Source organism: Vitis vinifera, chromosome 19, assembly GCF_030704535.1.
Source record: "Vitis vinifera cultivar Pinot Noir 40024 chromosome 19, ASM3070453v1".
Classification (NCBI taxonomy): Eukaryota; Viridiplantae; Streptophyta; class Magnoliopsida; order Vitales; family Vitaceae; genus Vitis; species Vitis vinifera.
The window spans coordinates 24,670,485-24,688,609 of NC_081823.1; the positions used below are offsets into that span (position 1 = coordinate 24,670,485).

The following is an 18,125-nucleotide window of genomic DNA, read 5'->3' on the forward strand; positions in this document are numbered from 1 at the left end:
AAAATAATGTTTTATTGCATTTTATTATATTATTTTTCAATCTAATAATAAACTTATTTCTAATAAACTAATCATACTTAGACTATAACATCAATTCTTAACTACCTACATTCCTTGGATGCTACAAAAATGAGTTTATTTGAAAATTAACCAATAAATATATTTAGATGGATGACTCAAAATTTAAGAAAAAAAATTGTTCCTCAATGCTATTTCATGTAGGATATATATGCACATGTATAAAAAAAAACATAAAAAATCGAAAACTATACATGTATAAATATTAAGATAAGATTCATTGGTGCAAGTACAAAAGAAACAATATTTCAACAATAATGTTTTTTCCCTTGGAAACTTTACATGGCTTTCCTTGGAAACAACATTTTGATACAAGTATCATATACAATTTTTAAAAAACCGTTCTTCAAAAGATAATTCTTAAATTAAGATCGTTAATGATTTTATGTGAAATTTGTATTTTGAAAAGATGAGTTCAATATAATAAAAGTATCTCATTTTTATTTTTTTTTCAAAAGACCAATTGAGTATAAAAAGTAGAAATTACTCATATTTTGAAAAGATAAATTTAATTTAAAAAAAAAAATTGTATTCTTGTATTTATTTGTCAAGCAACCATTTTTAACAATATTCTTTTAAATAACATTTTTTAATTTTTTTTCCCATGTTTTTTTTTTTTTTGCCTCCCAATTCAGTCTAATAGACACCTTTGTCTCTGTTTATTGACAACATAGATGATATGGTGTCTCCCCCGGAGGAGCTGCTTCAACATCTTTCCCCTCTCCACAATTTGAAGTGCTCTGGTTTGGCAACATCACCACACTGGATAGGCAGCCTCACCTCACTTGCTGAATTAGAGATCAGTGATTGCCCAGACTTGACATGCTTAGAACTGCCGTCATCTCCGTGTCTTTCTAGTTTAAAGGTCAGTGATTGCCCAAACTTGACATGCTTAAAACTGTAGCCATATCCTTGTCTTTCTAGTTTAAAGATTGGAAAGTGCCCAAAGTTAGCATCCTTCGAAGTGGCTTCATTACCTTGTCTTGAGAAACTAAGCCTGGGTGGACTTGGAGCAAAGTTACCGTCAAAGTTAGTCTCCGTCTTTGCTTCTTCTTCATTGAAGTCTCTGTATATGATATCTATCCCGGAGGATCTGCTTCAACATCTTTCCACTCTCTAAACTCTCTACATTTTGAAATGCTCTCGTTTGGCAACGTTACCACACTCGATAGGCAGCCTCATCTCACTTACAGAGCTTGGAGTTCATGAATGCCGTCAATTGAAATCACTACCAGAAGAGATGCGTTCCCTTAAAAACCTGCAGAAATTCTATATCTGGGATTGTCAACATCTAGAGAAAATATGCCGACAGAAAACAGGGGAAGACTGGCCCAGGATTGCTCATATCCCACATATTGATTTCTACACTGATCAACGAATAACAAGGGAGCTCCGAAATCCCTAACCTTTCTTCTCATTTTTATTATTTTTTCGATCAAAATGCAAGGTTTTCTCATTCTGTCTTGGTAATTCTTTTATATTGGCACTTCATATGTTTGTTGAAATGCTCACATCAGTAAATCGATTTTTTTTTCCAGACCATATATACAGTCGATGATGATATGCACGAAACTCATCATTTTACTTGGAGTTGAGGTGAGATTTGATATGATATCTCTCCCAGAGGAGCCGATTCAACATGTTTCCATGATCTAAAGTCTCAACATTAGACATCGCTCTGTTTTTGCAACATTACAACACTGGATAGGCAGCCTCCCGTCAGGTACAGAACTTGGAATTCATGGCTGCCAGAAGGTACGTTCCCTCGAAAACCTGTAGAAGCTCAAAATCTACATTGAAGTCTGAATGAGGGCTGAGGTGCTGTGTCAGTTAATGTTTCTCTCCCCTTCATTGAAGTCTCTGTCTATTGGATGCTCAGGTGCTATGATGTCTCCCAGAGGAGCTGCCTCAACATGTTTCCAGGATCCAAACTCTCAAAATTGAATACTGCACTGGTTTTGCAATATTCCTGCCCTGGATTGGTCGCTTCACCTCACTTATGGACCTTCATATTTGTGACTGCGCTGAATTGGCATCACTTTCGGAAGAGATGCATTCCCTCAAAAACCTTCTGACACTAAAAAATCTTTCATTGTCAGCACCTGCTTGAAGATGCCAAAAAGAAACATTTCAGGTTCAAGAACACAGAGAGCTATACTTGGTGGAGATTTCATCAATATAGAGAGACATTTTAGGTCTGAAATCCACCCTTCTCATTTTCTTATGGCTTCATTTTGATTTAATTTCCTAATTACATGAATTCTATATCTGTAATCCCAGTATGAATTAGCACATAAATCAGAAGTGATTTTGATTTTTTTATGTCCACACTATTCATTTGATGAAATGCTTAAACAAGTAAGTTCGAAATTTTTTCCCTTCAAATCAATTTCTAATGCACCATGAATTGGTAATTGAAGTTTGGAAAGATGTTGGGATGATTTAATTATTATTTTGTTGCAGATTTCAACTTGCTTAAGACGCTTGTGATTATTTCTTCTTGGCTCAACCTGAAATCATTGCCTACGTTCTTCCATTTGCTACCTCAAAATCACCTACCAAAAGTTTTGGATTGCCTAAAAATTTTCTCATGGCCCATAAATTCGTATATATCAGATGGCTATATATTTCAGGTCCTGCTTTCCTTAGAAATCAGGTCTACTCTCTGCCATATATTTCAGGTAATCTGTTGCCTGCTTTTAATCTCTACATCATCTTTCATTTTGCTTTCAATTTTTGTCAGGAGTGTCATACAAGTTGTAATTATATTTGTGAACTTTCATATGCACTATCATTTTTTATTGTTTTTTAATATATAACTCCAACCAAACATATCATAGACCAAAAACTTATTATGTCAGTTCGAGTAGTTTATTTTTTTCCCCCTTTTGGTGATGTTGTTTTGGGCCTAGAAATTTTTTTAGAGTAATTATTGCAAATGTAATGTTGTCTAATCAATACAAAAACTAATAGTTGTGAGGCTTGGATACATGGCTTCCTTGATCAGTAACTAAATTGAGTGTTTCTGTAGGCTGATGTCTCTATATTTGGAAATTCAGAGAGTTGCAAATTCCAAGGACTTACAAGATTGAGTCGCTGTCTCTACCATTAGGGCTTCAACAAGTTACCATTCTTGAAATTCTAAAAAACATCAGATTGCCTCATCTTTGAATCGAAATCACTCCCAGAAGGATGTGCTTCCCAACACTCTCATGGGCTCTTTGACTTTGCCATCTACAATATATCAGAGGTTCATCATCCATCCTCTATTCCTGCTTTGGGGGGCTCTAATTTTTTATATTATTTTTCCGTTAATATTCTAAAAATATTATATTCTATTTTTAATTCTTTTTACCTGAGTCTCATGCATTAGCACATAAGAGAAAAGTCATATAACACTTTCATAATGCAATCATTTTCCATTTTAGCCCTATACTATTTTTCTTGTATATGGCTAAGGCATCCAATAAATATGCCTTCACTCACCAGAAAAATACCCATCACGTCATCTCCAACCCCCTCTTTCTTCTCCTTCTTTCTGCAACACCCATGGTGGATTCTTTTGTGTTCTAACAACAAATGTACTCTGCTGTTTTGAGTTGCTTCTCATGGCTCCAAAATGATGGGTGTTTTTCCATTTTGTTTTGGTCTTCAGTGAGTTCAGAAGACGAGATTTGAAGGACGGTGTTAGTGGGTTTTGGTGGGAATGTAGATTTGGTGGACCTAATGCTACTGCTGTCTGGTTTTAAGAAAAGAGGGTTGCAGTGACGACTGACGAGAATGAGGTAATTTTGGGTGGTGAATGGAGAAAGAGACGAATTTGAGGTTGAGGGTTTGATGAAGGAAGCTATGTTGTGTGAGATTATGCTCTAATACTTGTTTAGAATTTTGGGTCTCTATTGCATTCACGTATATTGTTTGCCATTCCAACCCTCTTATTGCTTTTGAAGACAAAATTATTTTTGTAAAATCCTTAGATAGTAAAATTTGAAGTTCCTACCTTCAAAGATACCAATTCCTTGTATTTTTACTTTAATGGTTATAATCTATATGTGATCTTGTTATTTTATATTTGTATTTTACATGTTTGGAAATTTTATTGCAGGTGTAAGTGTTGCCAAGTCAAAGCAATGCCAGATAGTGATGTAGTTGTGACACCTTACTTCTCTAAAGCAACTCGAAAGTGGGGATTGTTGCCTACCACATCTCATTTCGGGAAAGTTGTGTTTATAGGCTATGATATGGGAAATATATGGTTTTGGAAACCCATATAAGTGAAATATGAGATATGCCTGTAATAAGAAAAATATTATAGGTTTCATACACTATTTACTGTTCAAATTTTTATTTTCGAAATTACCCTTTAGGTCTTTTGTCAGCAAGAAATTTTTTTTTTTTTTGGGTTTTCCTTAGGGGTTTTGCATGGATTTTCTCAGCAATCAAATGAGAATGAATTTTCCTGGAAATCGAATAGGGGATGGAGACCCTTAGAACAGATCCAAAAAGCACAAGGAGCAAAAACAAAAAGCAATTTTTTTGGTTTTCCTTGGGGGTTTTGCATGGATTTTCTCGGAAATCAAACAAGGATGAATTTTCCCGGAAATCAAATGGGGGCGGCGGCGAGAATAGATCCAGAAAGCGTAGGGAGCAAAAAAAAAAAGAAAATTTTTTGGTTTTCCTTGAGGGTTTTGCATGGCTTTTCTCGGTAATCAAACGAGGATGAATTTCCTCGAAAATCGAATGGGGGATGGAGACCCCTAGAACATATGCATAAAGCATAGGGAGCAAAAAAAAAAGCAAGTTTTTTGGTTTTCCTTAGGGGTTTTGCATGGATTTTCTCGAAAACCAAACGAGGATGAATTTTCTATGAAATCGAATGGGGGCAGCGATGAGAACAGATCCAAAAAGTGCGGGGACAAAAAAGAAAAAAAAAAACAATTTTTTTGGTTTTCCTTGGGGGTTTTGCATGGATTTTCTCGAAAATCAAACGAGGATGAATTTTCCCGGAAATTGAATGGGGAATGGAGACCCTATAACAGATCTAGAAAGCATAGGGAGCAAAAAAAAAAAGCAATTTTTTTGGTTTTCCTTAGGAGTTTTGCATGGATTTTCTCGGAAATCAAACGAGGATGAATTTTCCTAGAAATCGAATGGGGGGTGGATTTTCTTGGGGATCAAACAAGGATTTTTTTTTTTTGCTTTCGCTGCCGCCGCCCCCATTCAATTTCTGGGAAAATTCATCCTTGTTTGATTGCCGAGAAAATCCATGCAAAACCCTCTAGGAAAACCAAAAAAATTGTTTTTTTGGCTTGCTGACAGGAAGACCTAAAGGATAATTTCAGAAATAAAAATTTGAACAGTAAATAGTGCATGAAACCTATAATATTTTTCTTATTACCAGACATATTTCATTTCTCTCAAGTCATCGAAAATTCAGTGATGTGCTAGTAGCCTAATGTCTTTGTCACAAGTGATTTAGGGATTCAGATTATTTCTCTGAATTGACATAAATAATATGTTCTGGTTTGGTAACATTATCACACTCAATGGACAACCTCCATTTACTAACATCTTCAAGTTTATAGTTGTCCTGAACTGACATGGCTGTCAGAAAACATGCATGTCCTCAACACCCTCTGGACACTTGTAATTGAGTACTTTTTGGTTTGGCAACATTAATAGACTTAGTAGGCTTTCTTACGTCACTTCAAAACTTCAAATTCATGAGTGCCTTGAATTGACATAACTTCCAGAGAAGATGGGTCACTCATGCTCTGTAGACACTTACAACATTAACGGACCTTATATGCAGTCTTACCTCACTTGCATGCCTTGAAATTGATAGCTACCCTGAATTGACATCATCTCCTAAAGAGATTGTGTTGGAAATCAAGCCCACGTCGCCTTCCTGCCTATGCATGCTCCTTCCCATATTTAGCATCCTCTGTTTACTTCCTTGAATTAGTGTAATGTATAGCCTTTATTATAATTGATTTAGGAGTAATTCTAGCAAGGTAGTTTATTCACTTTCCATGTAAGAGTAGTTTATTCACTTCCCATGTAAGAGTTTATTCACTTTCCATGTAAGGGAAATTCCGTCTGGTGATAGTGTACCATTCCGGAATTGTCTCATATCTGTAGGCTATTTATTTATGCTTTCATTCATTGTAAAAAAAGGTATCACAGAATGAATTGAGGTGTTCCTCCATAGTTTGTCTTCAATTTCTTCATATTTTAGTCTTCAAATTCTTCATGGTATCAGAGCAGGTTTAATCCTATCTCATCGTCTTCATCTTTAGTCAGTTTTTTTTCTACTCAATTCTATTCTTCTAATTTATGCCTAAATACGGTCCAGCCTTTGGAATGGCTACCAACTCATCATCCTCTACTTCTGATATCATCATCTCATAGTCTTCATCCTCTCATCAGATGGAAACCTCTCATCTTCCAATCACAGCCCATAAACTGAATGGGCAAAATTATTTGCAATGGTCTCAGTCCATATTAATGTTTATACGGGGAAAGGAGAAAGATGACTACATCACTGGAGCTTCGGCGGCACCAGAAACCACAGCATCAACCTACAAAAAGTGGATAGCAGAAAATAATATGGTCATGTCCTGGCTAGTCAACTCTATGACCGCTGACATTGGTGAAAATTTTCTGTCATTTGATACTGCCAAAGAAATCTGGGACACTGCAAAAGAAACTTTCTCAGACAAGGAAAACACATCTGAAATCATCCAGATTGAAGGCATCCTCCACGATTTGCGTCAAGGAAACCTTACGGTAACTGAATATTTCAATACTCTTACTCGTCTATGGCGTCAACTTGATACGTTTGAGGTTCATAACTGGAATTGTGTTACAGATGGTTTTTTGTATAAAAAGATTGTCGAAGGGAAACGTGTGTTTAAATTTTTGTTAGGTTTGAACAAAAATCTTGATGAAATCAGAGGAAGAATCATGGGAGTAAAACCCCTACCTAGCCTCAGAGAGGCATTCTCTGAAGTCCGTCGCGAAGAAAGTCGGAAAAATCTCATGATGGGATCCCATCAACAACTGAATATGGCAGAAAGCTCGACTCTTAAGACTCAATTCGCTCCTTTTGACAATCGTAAAAAAATTAAAGGAGGTAGACCTTGGTGTGATCATTACAGAAAGTCGGGACACTCAAGAGAAACTTGTTGGAAGATTCATGGAAAGCCAGTAGATTGGAAGCCACGTCAACCACTTGAGAAAGAAGGACGAGGTAATCATGTGGCTACCGATGAACAATCGCCACAAACTGAAGCTAGCCCTTTTAATAAGGAGCAAATGGAGATGCTTCAGAAACTACTGTCTCCTCTTTTGTCAATACAGTCACAAACTAGCTCATCTTCCAACTAGGTCATTGGTTCCGGAACCTTGGCTCACAAAGGTAATTTTTTGAGTGTCTTCACTGCTGGTAAGAAACGTAAAAAACCTTGGATAGTGGACTCAGGAGCATCTGATCATATGACGGGAGATGCGACAATTTTTTATACATATAGCTCATGTCCAAATAATTTAACAGTTCGAATAGTAGATGGTTCACTATCAAAGGTTGCCGGAACAGGTTCAGTTGTGCTATCAAGGGATCTTACTCTCAACTCTGTTCTCCTTGTTCCTAACTTGGACTGTAATCTATTGTCAATTAGTAAACTCACTAAGGAAAAGAGGTGTATTACTAATTTTTCCTCCACTCACTGTGAATTTCAGGATTTGGATTCGGGGAAGACGATTGGCAATGCTGAGGAATGCTCTGGACTCTACATCCTTAAGGAGCGCCACGATCCACAAGAACAACCTCAAATGGCAGTTGGTAGTAATTCTTTTTCGGTTTCATGTCAAAATAACGATAGTGCAATTAGGTTGTGGCACTATCGCTTAGGTCATCCAAATGTTATGTATCTCAAGCATTTATTTCCTTCATTATTTAATAAAAATCCAAAATCCTTTGAGTGTGAAATCTGTCAATTATCAAAGCAAGTCCGGTCTCATTTTCCCATTCAACCCTATAAAGAGTCTAGTCCATTCTCAATGATTCATAGCGATATCTGAGGTCCGTCAAGAATAAAAAATGTAACTGGTACCAGGTGGTTTGTCTCATTCATAGATGATCACACTAGATTAACTTGGGTATTCCTCATGAAAGAAAAATCTGAAACGAGTCAAATTTTCAAAAATTTTAAAAATATGATTCAGACCCAATTCCAGTCAAAAATACAAATTCTAAAGTCTGATAATGCTAGGGATTATTTCAACTCCATTCTAGGAGAATTTCTAGCACAAGAAGGGATAGTTCACTTAAGTTCATGTGTTGATACCCCACAACAAAACGGAATCGCTGAAAGGAAAAATAGGCATTTGTTAGAGGTGGCTAGATCACTAATGTTCTCCATGAATGTTCCAAAATTATTCTGGGGGCAAGCTGTCCTTACGGCAGCCTACCTCATCAATAGGATGCCGTTTAGGGTACTAAAATTCCAAACACCTTGTCAAACACTCCTAAAATCCTTTCCGACTACTCGTCTCATCTCCACCGTCCCACCCAAAATTTCGGGTGCTCTGTCTTTGTTCATATCAATCAACAACATAGAAGTAAACTTGATCCTAGGTCACTCAAGTGCATCTTTCTTGGGTATTCTTCAAATCAAAAAGGGTATAAGTGTTACTCTCCGGTCACAAGAAAATTCTACAATTCAATGGATGTCACCTTTTTTGAAACCCATCCTTACTATCCCAAAAACGATATTCAGGGGGAGAATTCAACTCAGGAATATCAATTTTGGGATCTTGAGTCATTCAGTGAGTCACCCATCACCACTGAAAATCACATTCCTCCAGAGTCATTTAATCAGCCCGAGTCCATTGTTGACTTGTGGGATAAGGAGCACATCCAAGAGGAAACGGAGGAAGGAGCACTTTCTCAACAAACCCATGAGGCAGAACCGGGTCCTAATCCAAGCAAACTTCCAGGTAACAACGCTCCTGATGGTACTGTTGATTCCGAGTTAGAAAATGATATTCTTAATATGCCCATAGCTTGGAGGAAAGAAGTTAAATCATGCACTCAGCATCCCATTGGAAATTTTATTTCTTATGATAAGCTATCACCTACGTTTCGTGCATTCACTTCTAGCATCACAGAGATACAAGTTCCTCAGAATATTCAGGAAGCTTTCAAGTATCCTAAGTGGAAGGCGGCAGTCGATGAGGAAGTTCGGGCGCTGGAAAAGAATGGTACGTGGGAAATTACTGACCTCCCAAGAGGTAAGAAACCAGTTGGGTGTAAGTGGATTTTCACAGTAAAGTACAAGGCAGATGGTAATGTGGACAGGTATAAGGCTCGGTTGGTCGCCAAAGGATTCACCCAATCCTATGGCATTGACTATCAAGAAACTTTTGCTCCAGTTGCCAAGCTCAATACTGTTCGTGTACTTTTATCCTTGGCAGCTAATCTCGATTGGTCGCTTCACCAACTTGATGTGAAGAATGCCTTCCTCAATGGTGACTTAGAGGAAGAAGTTTACATGGACATTCCTGCTGGACTCGAGACGACATCAAATTTCAACAAGGTTTGCAGACTCCGAAAATCCTTGTATGGTCTCAAACAATCTCCCAGGGCCTGGTTTGAACGGTTCACTAAGGTAGTGAAAGGGTACGGATTCGTTCAATGTCAATCCGATCACACATTATTTGTGAAACACTTCCCAGAAGGGAAACTGGCAATTATCATTGTATATGTGGACAACATAATTTTGACAGGTGATCATGAAGAGAAAATTGACTTACTTAAAAAATTACTGACAAAGGAATTTGAGATCAAGGATCTTGGAAACCTCAAGTACTTTCTCGGAATGGAGATTGCTAGGTCAAAGAAAGGTATAGCAGTCTCACAACGCAAATACGTTCTGGACTTATTAAATGAAACAGGAATGCTAGGATGCAAGCCAGCAGAAACACCTATGGATACAACTGTCAAACTGGAAGAAAGTGATGGAAGTGCGCCAGATGATAAAGGAAGATATCAACGTCTTGTGGGGAAACTCATCTATCTTTCTCATACAAGGCCAGACATCGGCTTCTCCATTAGTGTGGTAAGTCAATTCATGAATAATCCAACCGAAAAACACATGACTACTGTGATCAGAATATTGAGATACCTCAAGATGACACTGGGAAAGGGTCTCTTCTTTCAAAGAACAACAAAGAAAGAGATTGAGATTTTTTCAGATGCAGATTGGGCAGGTTCAGTGACTGATCGGAGATCAACTTCAGGCTATTGTTCATTTGTCTGGGGGAACTTGGTTACATGGCGAAGCAAGAAACAGTCAGTGGTAGCCCGTAGCAGTGCTGAGGCAGAATTTCGTGCTATGGCACAAGGTATCTGCGAGGGAATCTGGTTGAACAAGTTGTTAGAAGAATTACGGGTTCCATTGAAGCATCCCATGGTGTTATACTGCGACAATCAAGCTGCCATCAATATCGCTAAGAATCCGGTTCATCATGATCGAACTAAGCACGTGGAGATAGATCGACACTTTATCAAGGAAAAGATTGAAGAAGGAGTTTTCAAAGTCAGCTACACTCCGACAAACTGTCAAACGGCTGACATTCTCACAAAAGCTCTTGCTCGAGTTAACTTAGAAGATCTGACAGAAAAACTTGGAATGATCAACATCTACAACGCGGCTTGAGGGGGAGTGTTGGAAATCAAGCCCACGTCGCCTTCTTGCCTGTGCATGTTCCTTCCCATATTTAGCATCCTCTGTTTACTTCCCTGAATTAGTGTAATGTACAGCCTTTATTATAATTGATTTAGGAGTAATTCTAGCAAGGTAGTTTATTCACTTTCCATGTAAGAGTAGTTTATTCACTTCCCATGTAAGAGTTTATTCACTTTCCATGTAAGAGAAATTTCGTCTGGTGATAGTGTACCATTCCGGAATTGTCTCATATCTGTAGGCTATTTATTTATGCTTTCATTCATTGTAAAAAAAGGTATCACAGAATGAATTGAGGTGTTCCTCCATAGTTTGTCTTCAAATTCTTCATATTTTAGTCTTCAAATTCTTCAGATTGGTTTCTTCGGATCCATACTGCCACAATCTCTTATTGTCCATGGCTATTGGAAAGATGTGAAAGTGAAACAAGTGAAGATTGGTCAAAGATTGTTCATGTTATAGAAAGTTATTCAGGTTTTAAATCCCTATCTTTCTTCTCATTTGCTATGGTTTCAGTTTATCAATAAGCTTTGTTTACCTTCTTTTTTGACAATTCTAGTATGCATTAGCATATAAAGCAAAAAAAAAAGAAAAAAAAAGATGAGATACTATTAAACCTAGTTGTTATTTGGTTATTAAAGACCAAACTATTCATGTTACTTTAAGTTTTGCACACTAAGAGTTTGGGAATAAGCTAGTGTTATGAAAAACGAAAATAGACCACAAAAAAAAATAAAAAAAAAAATAAGAACATACACAGATTTACGTGGAAAACCTTAGACGAGAAAAACTACGGGCAGAGGAGAAGAATAATCCACTATGTCAAAAATTGGTACAAAATGGGAGAGCATTAAGCGGTTACAACAGAAATCCCTTAGAACCTATACACCATCCCATATATATATATATGGGAGAAAAAAAAAATAAAGCAGGAAAGAAATCTATAATTTTTTCTTCACCATATATATCGCACCGTAAAGATTTCGGGTTGGACCAAAAAAGGAAATTAGGTCACCAAGCTCTAACAATCTCCACCTTGACACGAATTCCAATGTAAGGAATTAGAAAAACAAACTCTAATCTTCAACAAAAAAAAAAAAGAAAAACTCTTCACCTCTTCCACAAACCCTAAAGGGTAATTCAACAACGAATACTAACCAAGTCCAAGCAATGCTCAAACTTGGCTAGAGGGAGTATCTTCATCATCATATCAGTAGGATTATCATGGGTGCTAACTTTGGCCACATAATATCACCACGAGAAATGATATCACACACAAAATGATACCACACATCAATGTGTTTTGTCCTCTCATGAAACATCTAATCTTTTGTGAGGAAAATAGCACTCTGACTATCACAAAAAACTATGGTAATTTGCAAGTTGTCACTAAGTTCTCTAAATAGTTCTTTTAACCAAATAGCTTCCTTTCAAGCCTCTGTAATAGCCATGTACTCAACCTCAGTAGTAGATAAAACAACTGTAGTCTACAAAGTAGCTTTCCAACTGATAACACAACCACCAATATTAAAAACATACTTTGTAAGAGATCTTCTTTTATCAAGATTACCAGCAAAATCATAATCAACATACCCAGCAACTCCACCTCTAGTTCTCCCAAAATGGAAAGAAACATCAGTAGAACCACGCAAGAATCTAAAAATCCATGAAACTGCTTTCCAATGTTCTTTACTAGGATTTGCCATGTATCTACTGACTGCACTGACTGCATATGATAAACCTAGACATGAACAAACCATAGTATACATGAGAGACCCCACTACACTAGAATATGGAACTCGTGACATATAATCAATGTCATCATCTGATTGTGGAGCTAAAGCATATGAAAGTCGGAAATGAGCCGCTAATGGAGTACTAACATGTTTAGCATTCTGCATATTGAACCTGTAAAGAACTTTCTCAATGCACCATTTCTAATTTAGGTATAATTTACCTGCCTTTCTATCTCTTAGAATCTCCATTCCAAGTATCTTCTTTGTTGCTTCTAAGTCTTTCATCTCAAACTCCGTACTGAGTTGGACTTTTACCTTTCTTATATTTTCCTTATCCTGGGCTGCTATTAACATATCATCAACATATAAGAGGTTTGACTCATTCATGACCACTCATGATATTGATTATTGTTTATACATATCCCTAATGAAGTACAAAATTTTGATATTATGAAGTGGTGAAAATCTCATGAATCCACTTTTCCTGTACTATCTAAAATGACACGTGATCTACTAACCCCACCGGTGTCTACTGTAGCATTAGAATCTTCTTTTTCTATAGTTGCAAATATAACAGGAGACAGGAGGACAACTCTTACAGCAAAGATGCTAGAAGCTTTGACATGTTTGAAGGATTGAGAAGATGGACGCATGAGACTTCAAACTTTAGAGGATGAACTTAAAGAAGCCTTTGAGAAATTGCATCTCAATGCAGACAATGATGTTCAAGAGATTGATGATGATTGAAGATGAAAAAAAGAAGAATGAAGATTGAATAAGAAGACAAAAGTGAATATGATAATTGAAGAATTATATGTTATTCGTTTTTTTTTAAATCTATTAAATGTAGCTAATTTTTAAAGGTTGAGTAATGCATATGATTGATAGTTGGGTGAGTGCCAACCTAGTTGGGATGTACTCAAACTATAGTGATGCAATTCTCACATTTTTCTTTCTCCTTATTTTTTTCATGTAATTTGTTGAAATATTGAATAAAAGAATTATTTTTTTATATTTCATTTCCTTTTATATTCCATTATTTTAAATTTATTGTTATTTTGATCAAAAATAAAAAAATTCAAATATAATTTTTTTACTATTTTTAAAAACAAAAACTAATATTTCTATAAATTTTACAATTACAAACTCGATAAATATAAATGTAAAAAATAAAAAGTATAATTATTAGAGGTGTATAAATATATATATATATATATATATATATAATTATTAGAGGTGTTTAAAGTAACAAAAAGAAATTTTATTTAATAATGAAAAAAACTTAAGAAAAAATGACTTAAAAAATTAAATTAAATTTTTTAACAAAGTGACTGGCCCATGGGCCACGACCCGCTAGCATGGCCCGGCCCGGACCGACGCAACACGTATGGGTCGTGTTGAGCCACCTATTTGGCTTGCATAGGCCATCGGCCTGACTCGACAAGATTTTTAAGTGGGTCGTGCCGGCTCGACACGTTGACTCTAATGGCCTAGTCAATATCGGGCCGTACCTAGTCATATCCCATTATGGCATTAAGATATTAGAAAGCCCCTTGGTGAGCACAAAGAGGGTTAAAATTATGTTTATTGCTTGGATACAACAAAATGAAGTTACAAGTATATTAAATAATATGCTAGGAGATAATATATTGACACCATATATAACAGTAGAATTGAAGCCAAAACAAGAACTTTAGATGCATGTTTTGCACCTCTTGTGTGGCTTTGCCTTATTATACTATTCTATATGTCATGTGTATTTTGTTTTGTGTTGCCTGTAAAATATACATACATACATATATATATACATACATACATATATATATATATATATATATATATATATATATATATATTTGCACCTTTTTTCTTTAGGGGTCTTTATAAATTTAAAGAAAATAAAAAATTGTTGGCAAATAATGCATATATGATTGCTCATCCACGTGTTCTCTTATCCACTTCCCTTCTTTTAATTGTGTTATGATTCAATCCCTCTAAAATCTTCAAGTAGCAAATAAAACACGTAAAATAGCAAAAAGAAGTCAAAATTAATAAGAATTCTTACAACAAAGTAGCATGTAAGATATTGAAAATGGAGTGAAGATGCAAATCCGGTTGAAAAGTTCTTTCTTACTTGTCTTTTACAATACTCTCCCTTGCTTCTCTATTACAATTTATGCATGTAACTTCCTATCTTTTGTTTCTTATCATTCATATAACTTAATTATAGTTGACATCCAAATAGTACTTAATCATATAAGGATTCATTTATATAGTAATATAGTAAAAGTAAGTTACAATTATCATCTTAATCAATGTGGAAGCTACCATGTTAGGAGTGTTAAAATATCCACAAATCCATAGTTTTCATTTAGTAAAAGTACAATTTCTTGTTTAATGAAATACACACTTTAAAGAAAATGTAAAAATTTATATGAACCACACTTTTCTATAACTAGACCAAAGTTTCATATGCATGAAACTATAGAAAGTATGATTAAGTTCAACCAATCATTAATCACATCTAATAGTTATGGCCAAATTAAACCCAATGTAAAGATTCTAATAAAATACATTTGGGATTTAATAATTGTTGGTGAGAAGCTCTCAACCAAAAATAAACTATTATAAAAAAGGTTTAAGAAAAAAAAAACCCCAAGATATTTTAATTAAAATAACTATAATTTAAATAATTTTTTATAGGAAAAAGATCTTAATTTTTTTAAGAAAAAAAATTCATGGTTTTTCTTCAAATAACTAAATATAAGTGGATTAAAGGTTATGCAACTCTTTGTTTGAAAATTAGCAATAATTTCAATACAATACACCTTTCAAAATATAAGTGGTTTTTAATTGGTAGTTGTTTGAGTCAGAGATTTATTTATTTTTATTTTTATTTTATTTTTAAAAAAAACTTCTTATCAAAACATATTTTATATTTTGATAAATCCTAGATTCAACAGTTCTATTAGATTAAAATGACAATATTTTTTATTTGAACTTTAAATATAATAAATAAATTCTAAGAACTTTTACTTAATATAATCTTTTGTATGTTTATATTACATAAATTGATAAATTTTTTCAATTTATTCTTACATTGTAAATAAGATTAATTACAGATTAAACTTTCCTTCCAAATAAAATGGTTGAACAAAACATTCATAGAAACCAAAAAATAAAAAAGTTGAAATGCAATGAAAAGAAAAAAAATAAATAGAAAAATATGATGCATTTTACATTAAGGATATAATTTTCTTAATGTGGTAAATCATTTCTAGCTAGTGGCACCAGGGATCATATTCTTGTTTCATTGGCTCTTCCATATTGCTTTAGTGTTGTTTTTTTGGGACCAAAGCACTTTTGTTGAAACCTTACTTGTAGTGCTAATGTTCTCTTTTATACTTGCATATCAGCCCATGGTTAACCTCTTTCCTTGATTCCATGTCTTCTAATATTCTCTTGTCTAAATCAAGTGACCTCTCACAAAAGCTAATAAAGTAAAAGTTTATGCACTTTATCATAATAAATACTAAATCAAAAAAGGTGTGAGTATTACATGATACTAGGAGATTTTGAAAAAATTATAATAAATTTAAAATAGTTTAAAATTTATTTTTCAAATCTATGATGGTTTAAAAAAAATTCAAATTAAAAGTTGTCTTCTGAAAAAAAAAAAAAAACTTCAATATTTTAATATCGAAAATAAAATGTCCTCACTAATTTAAGGTCTTTATGAATTTAAAGAAAACAAAAAATTGTTGGCAAATAATGCATATATATATTGCTCATCCACGTGTTCTCTTATCCACTTCCCTTCTTTTAGTTGTGTTATGATTCAATCCCTCTAAATACTTCAAGTAGCAAATAAAACACGCTTACAACATGTAGCATGTAAGATATTGAAAATGGAGTGAAGATGCAAATCCGATTGAAGAGAAGACCGATGAAGAGAAGATGCCAACAGAAAGTTATGATTTTAGGATTTCATATTAAATTTTAATTTTCTTTCATTTGTTTATTATCCCTTCTACTTTCTCAGTTTACTCATACAATGTAAAAGAAAAAAAAATCAGTTTAAACGCAATGAAGAAAAATAAATTAATACACCAATATGATGCATTTTACATGAAATATAGATAGGTGGCCCCAAGCATCACATTCTTGTTTTCCTTGATGCTGCTTTTTGGACCAAAGCACTTTTGTTGAAACCTTACTTGAAGTACTAATGTTCTTTTTTGTTAATCTCATTGCTTCATTCCTATTCTTATAATATTCTTTCCTATAATTCAAGTGACTTCTCATAGAAGTTAGGTAAAGAAAAAATTAATTATACTTATCTTAATCAATACTCAAAAAAAAATATTTGAAAATAGGTGGTAATGTTTAAATAAAATAAAATAGACATGCTCTCATTGTATCAATAATTTTGAGACAATTCACCTTTTCAATATATAGGTTTATAACTGGTATTGGTTTGGGTTAGAGGGTGTTTTTTTTTTTTTTTTTTAACTTCTTATCAAAACATATTTTATATTTTGATGAGTCCTACTTTCAGTATTTATATTAGATTAAAATGATAATATTTTTTTTATTTGAACTTTAAATATAATAAATCAATTCTAAGAACTTTTACCTAATCTAATCTTTTATATGTTTATATTAGATAAATTGATAAATTTTCTCTACTTTCTCAATTTATTATTAAAGAGTAAATAAGATTACAAATTATACTTCCTTCCAAATAAAATGGTCGACCAAGAAACCAAAAAATAAAAAAGTTGAAATGCAATGAAAAAACAAATAAATACAAAAATATGATGCATTTTACATGAAGAATATAATTTTCTCAGCGTGGTAAAGCATTTCTAGCTAGGTGGCACTAGGCATCATATTCTTGTTTTCCTTGATTGTCTCTTCCATTTTGCTTTAGTGTCTTTTCATTTTTGGACCAAAGCACTTTTGTTGAAACCAACCTTGTAGTGCTAATGTTCTTTTTTATACTTTTATATCAATCCCTTGTTAACCTCATTGCTTGATTCCACTTCTTCTAATATTCTCTCGTATGAATCAAGTGACGTCTCATAAAAGTTAATAAAGTAAAAGTTAATATGCCTTATCTTAATAAATACTCAATCAAAAAAGTGCCGAGTAGCACGTGGTATTATGAGAATTCGACAAAATTACAATCATTTTAAAATAGTTTAAAAAGTATTTTCAAATCCATTAGTTATCCAAACTTTTCTCATCATTTTCTAAAAAAAAATAAAATAATTTTTTAATGTTTGGTTTTCACATGGAAGAGATCAAATATAATTAAAATTAGTTTAAAATTTTTATATTTTTAAATTATTTAATTTTTATGTAGAAAATTTAAAATAAATAAAATGAATTTAAAGAACATATCAAATAATTTATTGAATTTAAAATTATTTTTAATTTTTATTCACTTTTTTCCTCACATTTTCTATTAAATTTATATGAGAAACAAACACAATTTTAGTATTTTCTCTTTTTTTTTTTTGGTTAATGTTGTTTTCCCTCGTCTTTTTCCATGGTATTT

General features: G+C 33.8%; 1 protein-coding gene and 1 long non-coding RNA gene across 4 annotated transcripts; both read left to right on the forward strand.

Annotated features, from left to right (window-relative positions):
* The first annotated feature begins 729 nt into the window (after positions 1-729).
* Positions 730-4,444, forward strand: LOC104877749 (uncharacterized). 3 transcript variants are annotated; one of them, XR_784717.3, is made up of 6 exons: positions 730-1,833; positions 1,958-2,273; positions 2,542-2,759; positions 3,110-3,328; positions 3,734-3,934; positions 4,184-4,444. It is a non-coding gene; the product is annotated as an uncharacterized LOC104877749 (long non-coding RNA). The 3 variants fall into 3 exon arrangements; XR_784716.3 differs by having other exon boundaries at positions 3,734-3,863; XR_784718.3 differs by having other exon boundaries at positions 3,138-3,328; positions 3,734-3,863.
* Positions 4,445-6,585: 2,141 nt separating this feature from the next.
* Positions 6,586-7,467, forward strand: LOC104877778 (uncharacterized). Its single transcript, XM_010646755.1, has one exon. It carries the CDS (start codon positions 6,586-6,588, stop codon positions 7,465-7,467), a length of 882 nt encoding a protein of 293 aa, XP_010645057.1.
* Positions 7,468-18,125: the final 10,658 nt, after the last annotated feature.

Bases quoted from the DNA above. Each gene is read 5' to 3' on its own strand.
- LOC104877778 (XM_010646755.1), top strand. From the start codon at position 6,586: ATGTTTATACGGGGAAAGGAGAAAGATGACTACATCACTGGAGCTTCG.